Here is a 13771-nt window from a genome sequence, read left to right on the forward strand (position 1 = left end):
AAATGCTAACAATTCCGTTACATAAGCCTTATTGATCCCGCACAAATGCCTATATTCGTCTAACATACGAATTCAACTTATTGATCTAGTATAAAACTCAAGTAGCCAAACTATGATTACTTCACATAATGATCAGGCAAAAGTAAACATGTTCAACTCCATTAAACTCACAAGAACAAGGAAATCATGCAAACAAGAATATTGACTATGATCAAACTCTTGTATTCTTATTCCCAACTCTGTAATTATAAGATAAAATATCTTTTGGCACCCTAGAAAACATCTACTCATTGATCAAGCATCATGTTTTCAAACCAAATATCTCACAAACAAAACCTAGGTCTTATTGATCCCAAACAAAGATTCTGAATGAAAGTTCAATTGAAACAATGATTAAGAGTTTAGCATAAAATTCTGGAAATCCAATGATAAATCAACTAGAAAACAAGGTAGTCATACTAGGGGCTTCAACTCAGCCCTAGCTTAAGAGTTTAGCAATCCATAACAATGGAAAACATAACTAGAATGAAAGAAATCATGAAACGACAATTTTCTGGAAATTCAGGAGAGCAAGCACAGTAGCAATCCTTTGTTACTTTAAGCTCAAATTCCTTATTTTCTCATTTAACCTATAAAATACAAAAACTAAGTAAATGACTCATAAATGATAAGAACTTGACATATAATCATGTGCTTTAAGAGTACAAATATATATGGAATTATGAACCTATCAGTTTAACTGAATAAAGGCGCCTTCAGATTTTCAATCACAAGGAAACACCAAATGTAGCCATTCCTTGTTGTATTATATAGCAGATAAGAATAGAACAAGCAGATGAGACAAGTTCTTTGATTACAGTTTTACACTTCTCATCTTTCCTTGTTGAACAAAACCTTAACAAGAGGGACAGTAAATTGCGACAAAATTTCGTGAGCTTGTCTGTATATATAGAATGAGTTCACAGCATTTTCAAAATAGTAAAACAAAATCGTGTAAACGCGAAGCTATTAGTTGGGCCATATATGTATTACTAAAAAATTTGAATTGAGTTTCTAGTTGCTATGATCTATGAGAAGATGGTAGATGTGAAATATAGAGCAGAGCAGGCTTTTGATACTGGAGCAGCCGAGTTGCTTGCTCACTCTAGAAGATCAACCTGCAGCACCGGGCTTAATCAGTAACCAAAGCGACATGGTTTTTTATATATCATCATGCTCACTCTACAAGATCAACCAGCAGCACCGGGCTTAATCAGTAACCAAAGCGACATGGTTTTTTATATATCTACTTCATGATGATATATACGCAGGGGCCAAAAAGATGATCCATCAGAAACGTACCATCCCCCTAGTACGGTGTCACTATTTCTTGATGACATGCTCATATTAACATGTTAGTATCTAAAAGTAATAGCTGTTGTCCTTCTGATGGGCTGCATCCTTACACAACATCGATCTGACTTCCATGATGCATCTCGGGGCCTCTAGATCCTTCTCCAGCAGTGCATTACCCAATAACTGCTGCATCTGTGATGCAAATGTGTCATCTAAAACCTGCAAATGTTTGAAAAATAGATTACATATTAGGAGGAATATAATTACATATTCATAAAGGTTAAGAAAAAAGGGAAGGGTATCAGCACTTACAGAGACAGCAACTCGTGAGCCCTTGTACCAAGATCTGTTTTCCTTACGGTTTTCCAAGAAACTTAGTACATCCTGCAACAGAAAACAGCCATGTAAAAACGAGCAAAATTATAATCCCAGAGCGAAATCTTTATAATACCCAAACTTAAGAACTTACTTGTCCCATTCGATCCCAATAACCACGGCAGACAGCAATGAAGACGTGAGTCTCAAGGACTGTGTGGAGGTGGTTTATTGTGCTTGTGAGCTGGTCTTTCAAAGGCTGCATTCTACTTCTCACATCAGACTCTCCCACGGTTTCTTTTGAATCTTGCAGAATCTTTTTCAGCTTGGTAGCACTCTGCATCTTTGTCTGGAACAATGATACAAATAAGCAGGAATTCAAAATGATAGTTACTTAAACCCAAGTATTCAGTCACTGAATTGAATGGAACAAATTAAACTTCTTATACAATTATATACTGCAAACATGTTGAGAAAACCACGAATTCCTTTAAACACGAATTCAATACAGCTGCCACGATTGTGGAAGATAAACTGGAATATAAGATAGTATGCAAATGACACTGCGGTATGAAACATACTTGATCACTTCAAACAAGGCCTTTTTGTATGTTGTGGAACATATGGTATGGAACTTAGATAACATCTTTGTAACAGATGGCCTAATTTTTTATTCTATGGCACAAATTAATTCTTATTTTTTTGACACTCTTGTATAGAAACTAATTCAATCAAAACGTGACATCATTAGAAAGACACTCACATTCTCTGCCAGTTTTTCCACAACTGCTTGGAGGTAGTTTCTGAACTTTGCTCTCAGCATTACAGTAACTTCACTAAGACGCTCTCCAGGAGCTGATTGTCCACCATCCGGGATACAGGAAGCCCATGATCTGAATTGGACTTCTATTTGGGGCCGGAGGACATCAAGCATTCTCTTAAACGAATTTAACAGAATTCCAAGCTGAAATGCAACCACAAAATGTTACCCAAATGCAACATCAACAAGGAGGCCAAACCAAAAAGAGTTATATGCTACACTTACCTCATCAGGAACAGCATACGGGCACACAGATCGTTTGGCAAGTTTCTGAACATATTTAAGGCCAAACTTCTTTGGTGCCAAATTCTCCTTCAAAGGAGCTAGAACATCTGCATATTGCTTGTCTAAGGAATCTATTATAGCCTTCTCAACATCAGCAATAGCCTGTTATTGAAACATATCAAACATTAAGTTCCAGGAAATCTGTTCCTAGTGGATGGAGGGTGCGATTAGAATGGAAAAATACCAATTTTAAAAAGAAAAGTTTGATATATGAGAAAACTGACATACATTCTCCAAAACAAAGGTATATTCTGGCCATCGGCAAATGATAACCTCATAGTCACTCAAAGTTCCTTTGAGACGCTCATACATTTCATCAACAAAAGGAGTTGTGGAATGTCGTGTCTTAACTCCCGACCATTTTACCTGCAAGTGCAACAGTTTAGGTACCTTATTGAACGGAAGTGTTAAAGAAATTTCCCACAAAATTAGACTACAAACATAATAGAACATATGCATGTGCTCTACATACTTTCTGTCCAATATTTAATGGATATGATCCAAAAACAAAATCTGGCATTTATACATGTTTAAGAAATGTACCTTGTCTAATTTGCATACTTCAAGCAAACTCTGGCGCTTATCTTGAATCCACAACATAATATAAAGGTGGAACAATTCTTTTGCATCAACTCCAGCTTTAATAGGACTAAAATAACGCAATAATAAGTGAGAACCATGAATTCTAAGTAATCAATATATTGAAAAGTAGTTGGGAAGAAAAAAGAATATTATTACAATATTACCTGATGTTCCAGCTGGTAAGGTCCCTCTGAAAATCTGCTGTGGCAATAACAAGTTCTGCTACGGGAGGTGAAGGGCCTGATGGTGGGCAAGCAATGAGAAAAGATCTCAATCTAGTGCATAACTCTGTGCTATATATGGATGATGCCAGATGTGGGAGGTCTATGAAACTGATCAATGAAAGTTCAGAACCATCAGAAAATCCACATTACCGGACACCAGAATAATTACCAAAGCAGAAAACGAAAATGCAGATTGTATGACATAAAGTTGCGATGCAGCTTCCATATTTTTTGAATACTTAAGAAGAATGATTTCCACTATGAAAAGGAAAAATGTGGATATGTCATGATTCCCTATGGCATACATTTGGAGACTTTTTAACAGTCCGGTGAGGGAAACAAAAGGTGAGATGTTACTAGACTTGTGCAACAAAAGAAAACAGAGTTCACCTGTGTTTCTAAACTTGAAAACCTTAAGGAACATATGATCAAACTATTTTGTGAGATGGATATGTTGATAGAAGGAGATATAGTCTAAACATAAAAGTAAACATCAATATCATTAATTGTAGACCTTAAGGATCAAATATGATCAACCTATTGTGTGAGATGGATGTGTCGAGATGGAATGAACAAGAAAACTTTAATTGTAAAATTTATTGAGAGGGATATAGTTTAAATTTAAAGGTAATCATCAATATCAGACTTAAACAGTTGTTTGCACCTTGAATTTTGATAGATATGATTTCAGATCATTCAAAATATTCATCAAATTATTTTATATCTGATGTGATTATAATATCAAAGAGTGGCAACTTATAATTTTCAACTGAGATCTCAAAAGTTAAAAGGCACAACAACGAGGTATATTTTGCTGCGCTAATTTAGGCCATTGAGATGTTATGTCCTGATAGCACAAAACCATTTCAACATCATAACCTAAGCACATGCATATATTTGAACATCCATGGCATCACTTTGTCAACAGCTTATCACATAGTAACACTAGTACGCAATTGATTGGAAAAATAAGAGCATCAAAACACGAGTTGGTTTCATGGAAAACAAGTGAAATCAGATCTAGATGTGTTCACTATGTTACAGGTAGTACCTGGGTAGTATATGCTGATTATGGATCTCAATATCAGTATGAATCTCATTCCTAATATTACTACACAGGAATTTCATTTTCTGGTAGGCTGTTGTAATAGTCAAAGGATCTGTCAGAATTCCTTCACTGTTGTTGGTAGTGTATTCATCAGTCTCAGTCAAGTGCCTTCTGGATCTCTTTCTTGCAGCAACCTGCAACCATGCTACCACTTAAAAACAAACAGATATATCAAAGACAGGAACCATTGTTACATAGTCCAAAAGTTAATCAAACCTGGAAATAGTGGCATAAAGCAGTCTGAACCTCAGGAGACAAGACATCGTGAAGAAGCGTGTAAAGTTTTACAGCTGGCTCCAATGCAGGTGCAGCATACCCGGTAGCTGGTCGAAAAACTTCCATAATACCCGAAAGCGATGATTCATCCAAGGACTTATAGTTCTCAAATGCAAGAGCCAGAATTCGTTCTATTTGGTCCTTAGTTTCTCCTAATATACGGTTCTGTGACAACCAAAGTATTAGACATTCTATTAAACAAAATCAAACAACATAAACTATTCAAAGTGTTAAATAAATATCATAGATGCTTCAAGCCAGTATAATTTCTACCTCTTGGAAACTCAACATGCTCTTGTTGTGGCCTTTCATTAAAACAGGCTTTAGCAAATCGTACACCAGATTCAGGCAATCAGCTGTTGGTGTTGCAACATCCATAACATATGATAAGTATCTGTTGGATTCACACATCAAAACCACGATTCATAATTCAAATTGGGAACAAATAGTGATGTTTACATTGCCAGATCATTTTTTATAGGAACAAGCAAACAATCCCAACAAATTGTTACCTTAGCTTGGTGTATACATCAGAAACACCATAATATGATGCAAATTCTGTTAAAAGCCATTTCCATGGACCATGCAACAATAGACTCCTTTGTTGAAAATGCTGGACCTTCATAGCAACTTCTAAGACAATGTCATATGCGACAGTTTCAGCAACAGAGCCACACTGAATGACGAGGCCAATAATATCAGAATCCTATTTTGTAGTACATATTATAAAATGAAGTATCTATATTATCATGTTCAGGGAATAAATTATTGATCATTCTTCATACAACATTACAAATCATTTACGGCACAATGATAAAGGATCTCTACGCAAAAGTACATTTTAAAGGACATAAATTATATATTTAGAGGCTACTTATTTATAAAAGCACACCTTGGGGGTCTCATCTGAACTTGTTGAATAATATACTGATAGCTGTATTTTTCCTGCAAGTTCATGCTCCGGTTCACGATAGACAGAAAACCACCGCTGCTTGTCAGCCTGCATTCAACATTTAGATGAGCCTTTTTACCTGTAGCACTATCATTAAAATTTATTCATCTATAACTATCATGATCGAGGAGAGTATTACTGGATCATCAGCAATAGTCGCCACTTGAGCATGGACTCGGCCAACATGCTGTGCCTTTGAATCAAGGACTTCAATTATTAGCTCATCTCCCAAACTCTCTGGAAAGCTGTAGAAGTTGTCAGTACCTCTCTCCAGCAGATATAATTAAAAAGAAAATTATAAATAACAATAAAACGGATAAGATAACATACAAGACATGAGTTTCGCCAGATCCAGGTTGCATTTTGATCACATCTTCTTCTGCTGAACTTTTCAGTCTCAACAGACAAGAGTATGTTTCTGATTCAAAAAAACAGTTAGTGGTTTTCATTAATTACATTATTAGGAGAGAATCAAAATTTATAGCTACCAAATTGCTGATATAACAGTATATATCAGAAAATTGTATCATGCAAATATTATGCTTATAAGGCTGCCTTATGAACAGACTTACAGACTACAAATTTCTGAACATAATGCCCAGATATAAAAGAACAATATGTTACATGCTCTAAGAATATAATATTTTAAATGGGGTAAGCCTCAAAACCATTAAAATTGTAGGAAACATTCGACTGTGTAGTTTGTTTTGTATCTACACAGGCAAGGTGAAATAAACGGTCACGAGAGAGAGAGAGAGAGAGAGAGAGAGAGAGAGAGAGAGGGGGGGAGGGAGAGAGATGAAGCTTCCTATTAACTTACCTTGCACAACTTCATATGAGGCTGAACTACTGCGCAGAGTAGTTACTCCAGTTTTCAAGAGTCCAGACACCTGTTTTATATACTGAGTACCAGCATGAACATATGCCAGACTTTGACGTGAAAAAGAACCATTCGCAGGTACACGAGGTGCAACACGAATATTTCGAAGGGCTTGCCATCCAGAAGTGATTTTAGACTGTAAGCTGGAGAAGCCAGATCGAATGACTTCCAGTTTGATAACTGGTGGCCTTAGCGCCGTAATACTGCACCCAGTAGGGGGCTCCAGTCCCAATTTAATTTTACGCACTGCAGATTAAAAGTTCAGAATGGTCTTATTACAAGGGACCTAACCAGTAAAAAAAACAAAAGCTGGCATGAGATACTACCTTGTACTTTCATCTTCCCAACTATTTTTTTAGGTTTTGGAGCAGCTTTCTCATTGGCAAGCTCTGAAGTGCGCTTTGCCAACAATTCTTCCTCTGATTGTAAAAGCACTTGCCGTAAACTACAGTTATGAACAAGGTAACAAGATTAGAAGTGTCAAAAGTGGAAAAGATAAAAGTCTAGACACTGGAGATAATGCACCTTTCTATCCTATGGAAGTACAGAAGGCGTATCAAGATTTCAATATTGAACAGGACACCAACTAGTCAGACAGAACATTGTTAACGTAATCGAACTCGCATGATAGTCAAATTTACTATCCTACGGTAGTACAGAAGGAGTGTTAAGATTTCAATATTAAACGGGACACCAACTAGTCAGATCAAAACATTGTTAACGTCATCGAACTCATATGATATTCAAATTTACTATCTAGATACCCATTGTTACCTGACCTTCTACTTTTAGCATTCAGCCAAAGACAAAGTTGCAAAAAAAGAAAAAGTGTAACAGTTCTGATGATGTGCTACAAAATAACACAGCATTGAATTGACTGGTCCAGGAGTTCGGTAAGATATGTTTACATGACGAACTTAAGCAAACAAGATTTGGTCCAAGAATGTATAAGGTGAACTAAATTGGGAGCAAGAATTTGCAGACTTACCTAAATGAATCTCGTAGTAGAGCGCATTCATTTTCTAAAAACATGGGAGCTTCCATGCACTCCATTGCCCAAGCATGAAGGCAAAGACGCACACATGCATCATATGCGATGACACCATGCCATGGCCCAAGAGCACTGTATTGATTTACAAAATGGCACAACCAGTCAATAATATCTTCTATGGTGGAGAAAAGGTTATCAGCATAAACACCATCTGCAGTTAACATAGAGATACCTTGCATAAAATATGGGAACGCGAGCTGGACAGGAGGACACAGCAGCTTCAGGTGTATTAACATTTCTGTGAACAGACAATAAATGAGCCCAAATGTTATGTATCTCTGTGTGAGGTAAGCATATGAATGTGAGTCTCGTGTTTGGAAAACGTAAAAGTAAAAACAGTATGCCTCAAGGGTGTAAGTTTGGGAAAAGAAAAGCAACACATAATTCCTAAGCAGAAGCTATAAAGGATGCCATTTGTGGAAATTAGGGACATTGAAAAAGCATATCATACCTCACAAATTGGTCTGATGAAGAGGTTGTGTGTTGTGATCTATGTACTCTAGATGGACTTTGCTGACTGTCCACTTTTATTTCTTGAGCTGCACCACAAAATGGAGGTGCACTAGGAACATCATCATCATCAGATAACTTTTCAGTCTGCACATTTCTGGAATGCAAACCCTGAAAAATAGAAAAAGCATTACTCGCACAAAATTTTGCTTTTCATGACGTTTACCATAAACAAAGGCATAGTATCCATCATATATCAACTAACAGGAAACAAGGATTTAAATGCCTCAAGTAGAACTTCTAACACATTGCTACTTTTGATGCCAAGCGACAATGCCAGTACAATAAAAGCAACACAAACCTTTTCAGCATTACTTCCCAAGTTCCTCTTTGACTGCACACTTGAGGCATATCCTTCCGAAGCGTAAGCTCTACCATGTGGCACCGCACTGTTGATGCTTCCTCCTCCTGCTTGTGAAGTAGAAAACTCTGAGCTCGCAGCCGAATCAGACGACTCATCCTCAGCATAACCATTCTGCCCAGCCGGATACCTCTCACTTCCCCTCACCAACCTCTCCGCCACAGGCTTATGTCTCCCCACAACAGTGTCCATTGACGAACTAACATCTGAGTACATGTAATCACTGCTGTAATGTGGCTGCCCATTCAATGGCTTCCCATACCTATGAGCACTAGCGGCACTCGGAATCCTCTCATCCTGCGGCGACGAATCCAATGAGTATCTACCCCCATACACCCCGTCTTCTTCTGAATCAGTACTCATGTCATTATCAGAAGCAGACCCAGTTTCATGCCCATCACTAGGAATGGCCCGAGAAACCGGTATGGCATTGGAAGGCAAGTGCCCACTTCGAAATTTAGACGGCGGGGGCAGCCCAAATCCTCTGCCTCCACTACCACTCCGGATATGTGTAATCATGGGATCAATTCTAGGTCCCAAATTCGCAGTTGCAGACATTGGAACTTCCTTCTTCTGATTAACACAACAAAAACCCACCCAAACCAAAAATAAATAATCAATAATAAAACCTAAAAGCACCAATCCTACTCCAAACAACACATGCAATGTTCATGTTCGAGTTCAAGTTCACACATGCCCAGATCCTAATAACACTACGAGTCTACAACTCAAAAGTAACATTCACTCAAACATCAAAACAAAGTAAAAAGGGCTAATGAGAATGTGAAGAACATAAAGAAGAAGAAGACCTCTCGAACCCAACGAAGGGCGCTCCTATCAAGTCCTTCAGTGAACATATCTTCTGGGTTTGTTCGTCCTTCACCTGCAACCAAAACACCAAAACAAAATTTTCAAATAAAAACCCAGAAAACCCCAAAATTCAAAAGCAAACAGAACCCAAAATTCAAACACACTAAAAAACAAGCACTCCAAAAATTTTAAAAACAAAACTCACATATGAATCCAACTTGTGGGTCTGGGCATTTAGTGTGTAAAAAAAAAACAGAAGAAGAACAATGTAGAAGGGTTTACAGAGACAAACAGAGAGAGAGAGAGAAAAGGGGGAGGGATCTTTCAGAACAAGATCAACTTAAATGCAAGACAGATTTTGGGTTTTTGGAAACAAAAAAAAATAGAGAGAGAGAGAGAGAGAGAGAGAGAGAGTTGGCTTCTGCTAAAAGCTTCCTTGTATAATTTGAGCTGTGGGAAAAATGGGACAGGACCTAAGTTTGATCTCTGTCTCTCTTTCTCTGTTTGGTCTCTTTGGTTTTAATCACACTATGAACTGTATTTTTTTATTTTTTCTTTTTTGAATTTTGGGATTTTCAAAAATGAAAAAAATATCAGCAAATCTAGGTCGGTGAGAATAATATGAGGAAAAGAGGGACCAAAACGGCGGCGTTTGGTAAGTGGAAGTGAAGTGAAGTGGGGGGATTGGACTGGAAACGTAAGATTTGTTAATGAAGATGTCCGAGAATAAAGCGCACGTAGGTATCCACAACGCAACGGGTAGATGACGTGGCAGACCGGAGCCGCTCCACCCCCGGTTTTTGTTGCTTTCCGGCGTCGAGAAAAAAACGTGATTAGATTAGTGTCGCTAAAAAAAGTCGAAGGTTGTAAAGTGGTGACACGCTTTTGGTAGTCCTTAATCTCAATTTCCCGCTAAACTAGAATCCCACTCACATGGGGTGTGGGGCCCGTCACGCTTTTCTTATTTCTCACCCTATTTCTTTTTGAAACTTTTGTTTGCGTGTGTGAAATGGAGGAAAAAAAATCATTGGGGAAGGAACTTTAATTTTGAATAAAGAATATCCAATTCATTAATCTGATTTTTAATATCTTCACTGCTATAATTGAAACAAAAGTTTTGGTGTCAACAATTTCACCAAAAATTTGAATTCCTATATTATTCATGGACAAATGAAAATAATGTATGCAAAGAAAAAACATAAAAGGATAGTATGGTAATATATTATATACAATATCACTTTCCTGGACAAATGAAATAATTTATGTAAAGAAAAAACATAAAAGGATAATATGGTAATATATTATATATAATATCACTTTAAAAACGCTAGATATTGATTTAATTTGAAAATTCGCAGTAAAAATGTAATCCGCGGGGCATCGCATGGGGCACATTGCTAGTAACTAATAAAAGAGAAGATTTATACCTTAAGACTTAAGCTATTGGTGGAGGCATGGGGGGCTTCGAGTGGGGACCCACGTGCAAAGACAGTACTGCGTCAATCACCACTTAAATCATACTTAGGTTCACTTTCTGTTTTCTAGTTCTTTACTGGTTAACCTTAATGCGGTAAACAAAAAAAAGTAACTTACCGTCTGTTACAATGATAAGTGGGTTTGAGTAATTGAGTTTGACACATGGTACTCAAAGTTGTGCTTCTCCTCCAATACGAGAGAGTCAGGTGAATCGAATGTTTTTTTGTGATCTATGAGATAAGATGATCTTGGCTCAAGTCTTGAAGATTAGTCTCCCAACACATTCTCCATATAGTGGATCTCGCCTATCGTATATATCGACTTGGCTTCGTCCAGAACCAAGGGGGCATTCTGGCATGCGCGTGCGTGCTATACTTGTAGATCTTCGGTTTACAGAGAAAAAAACGAGGACGACTAAAACCCCAATCACTCTCCTCCCCGAAGACACACCGCCCAGGGGAATGACCGCGGTCTTCAAACTTTTTGGATCCGTTTTTGAAAAATGTGTGTTTTACCTAGCTGTCAAAGTTAGCATTTTTTTGCAGCCCGTGACAGAGCCTAGAAGTGTTCGCCTGCTTGCCCACGTCAGCAACCTTTCCACCAGCATAGAATAACTACAGGAGACATTCGTGTTACTTTCGTCTGCACTGGTTTGTACACGATTGCCTTAATCCCTCACTTAGGGCATCGATACCGGTGGAAGGATCTCCACCAGACCGAGAAGCAGGCCGGCCCTGAGGGAGGGCAGGCTGTGCACCCGCACTGGGTCCAAGGAAATTAATAAAAAGGCTTGGTGTAAAAATGCCCATTTTTATAAGAATTTGGTGTAAAATTGCCCATTTTTTTTCAGAATCTGGGAAATTTATGCAAATTGTCGGTCAATTTTTTTTCCCACACTGGGTTTTGAATTTCTCAAGGCCGGCCCTGCCGAGAAGTGATCTTGGCTCAATATTGAAGATTACGACACAAGATATGAGGTTTCTTGTAAGTTGCAAGTATGTGTTATTGAGTTTGTAATAATATGGCGCATGATGAGGTTACTATATTATATTGATGTATTTTTTTTCCTCTGACAATTTATAAACGAATGGGTATAGGTAAAATGTCACAGGCTCCCCCTATCGTAATCATTACTATTTATGCCTCTATTATCATTAAACGGGTATTCTACTTTGGCCGGTCTTACACTTCAATTGATTAAATGAGGCCAGCTAGAGACTTCATATTCGTAGCTAAACTTTCACCCACAAAATAGATCAATCCCATCATCACATACCCTCTTCAATTAATAGGGTAATCTACCAAACGATGGTAGCATTGTCAAAATCCAAAAGTTCTTAACTAGGATAACTTGTGATGTCTGATGCCGATAATATTTCTTTGTTACGAATCCGATTTCATGTTTGATTAAGTAAAACACTGATCGAAATCAGTGTCATTGGTCATATTCAGTGCGCTTATTCTCTAATAAGGACACGGCCATGCATGTTCAACTTACACTAGGGCACTAATTAAACGTTAGGCCAATAATGCAGTGAAGCAAAAAGAGTGATGTGCTGACAGTTGGAATTCGACGGTGACTTGAATAATTGAGTCCCTGGATCCCTCATTCCATAGGTGTCCTTTCCACTCTCTTCCGTCCTCACTCTTGGACCATTTTGATCATTGACTCATTGAGACAGTTGGTATCTAGTATCTCATATTTTCAAATATATTTGAAATCTTCCAGCATCAAGAACACAAGTTTTGAGAAATTTTGAACCGGTCACTACAAATTCACGATGAATACTTTCAGAATCTGACACAAGAGCACACGGTGTAGTAGCATATAATTGTAGATTGTAAATGAGATTCAAAGCCGAAATGGAGTGTAGATTGTAGATTGTGTATTGTATTTTACTTATTATTAATTCCCCGTTTAGTTTCATAGTATAGATTGTATAACGAAAATTTTCAGATCCCTCACTTCTCTAGATATTAGGTGGATGAAATGGAATCAAAATGTGAAAATAAAATATATGGACCAATTATTTGATAACCCTATAAAGCCAATAACCACAAGCATGTGATCGAGCAGAGCAGACAGTGTTGACAGGGAATGAAGCTTATGACACAAAATACGATTAGTAAAATATTCTGTTAAACCGGCTTATTCCTCAGTATCGTCTAGAAATTGTTGTTTATGACAAAAAAAAAGGGTCCGAATGACAGAGAGCCTCAAACTAGGATTTTTATTTCCGCGTTTAATTTAAACCAGATTCTCGATTCTGAATAGACAGAGATACAATGGGACTGAAATCAAATACATGCTTGCTAATTCCTTTTCATGGCACATTATGGGAGATGTACTCTCTTTTCTGTTGTCCTGTTTTTCTATGGCACATAGAGATTGGAAACCTAAAGAAATTCAAGAATAGAATGCATCGACATTACACTCGTTGAGGAAAACTTTGACGCTTCGTGGTGAGCCGCAACTGCCTTCAGCAATAAGAGCTCTGTCGTTGGCCGCCATGTGAGCGATGATGATCTTGTAAATCATTTCGATCTGAAGCAAGCAAAGCAATTGGGTGGAGAATGTTAGCAAGTGGGTTTTCAAAAGAAAAGAAACAACAAGGGTGGCAACGGAATATTGATCATACATCTTCGGGAGAGTGGCATCGATCGGCTGTTTCATCTATTGTCAATGGTTCAACAGGCTCTTTGCAGCTGAAAACAAAAAGCAATGTGGTTGTTGAAATATGAACTGGAAATGGAGAGACTTGAGTTGGAGAATTTTCCAATTGTAT

At 37.7% G+C, this 13771-nt stretch overlaps 1 protein-coding gene across 3 annotated transcripts; it reads right to left on the bottom strand.

Annotated features, from left to right (window-relative positions):
• Positions 1–915: 915 nt before the first annotated feature.
• Positions 916–9899, bottom strand: LOC126793104 (uncharacterized). 3 transcript variants are annotated; one of them, XR_007672027.1, is made up of 24 exons: positions 9715–9899; positions 9509–9582; positions 8640–9272; positions 8280–8449; positions 8001–8066; positions 7766–7900; positions 7104–7222; positions 6718–7023; positions 6228–6315; positions 6037–6142; positions 5838–5945; positions 5458–5621; positions 5219–5339; positions 4886–5110; positions 4613–4803; positions 3502–3669; positions 3299–3404; positions 2984–3121; positions 2696–2857; positions 2414–2614; positions 1805–1999; positions 1648–1719; positions 1342–1554; positions 916–1157 (listed from the first exon to the last, which is right to left on the bottom strand). XR_007672027.1 is itself a non-coding variant. In XM_050519537.1 (23 exons), the coding sequence occupies exons 2-23, from the start codon at positions 9554–9556 to the stop codon at positions 1402–1404; spliced, it is 3675 nt and encodes a 1224-aa protein (XP_050375494.1). In that variant the 5' UTR covers positions 9557–9582; positions 9715–9899; the 3' UTR covers positions 916–1401. The 3 variants fall into 3 exon arrangements, 1 of the variants encoding a protein (XP_050375494.1); XR_007672028.1 differs by having other exon boundaries at positions 1235–1554; XM_050519537.1 differs by having other exon boundaries at positions 916–1554.
• Between the last annotated feature and the right edge of the window lie 3872 nt (positions 9900–13771).

This window comes from Argentina anserina, chromosome 5 (assembly GCF_933775445.1).
Source record: "Argentina anserina chromosome 5, drPotAnse1.1, whole genome shotgun sequence".
Lineage (NCBI taxonomy): Eukaryota > Viridiplantae > Streptophyta > Magnoliopsida > Rosales > Rosaceae > Argentina > Argentina anserina.

Bases quoted from the DNA above. Each gene is read 5' to 3' on its own strand.
- LOC126793104 (XM_050519537.1), bottom strand. From the start codon at position 9,556: ATGTTCACTGAAGGACTTGATAGGAGCGCCCTTCGTTGGGTTCGAGAG. The intron at 4,804-4,885 runs GTTTGATTAACT...GCATGGTTGCAG, and splicing joins CTTTATGCCACTATTTCCAG to GTTGCTGCAAGAAAGAGATC. The intron at 2,615-2,695 runs GTAAGTGTAGCA...GTTGCATTTCAG, and splicing joins CGTATGCTGTTCCTGATGAG to CTTGGAATTCTGTTAAATTC.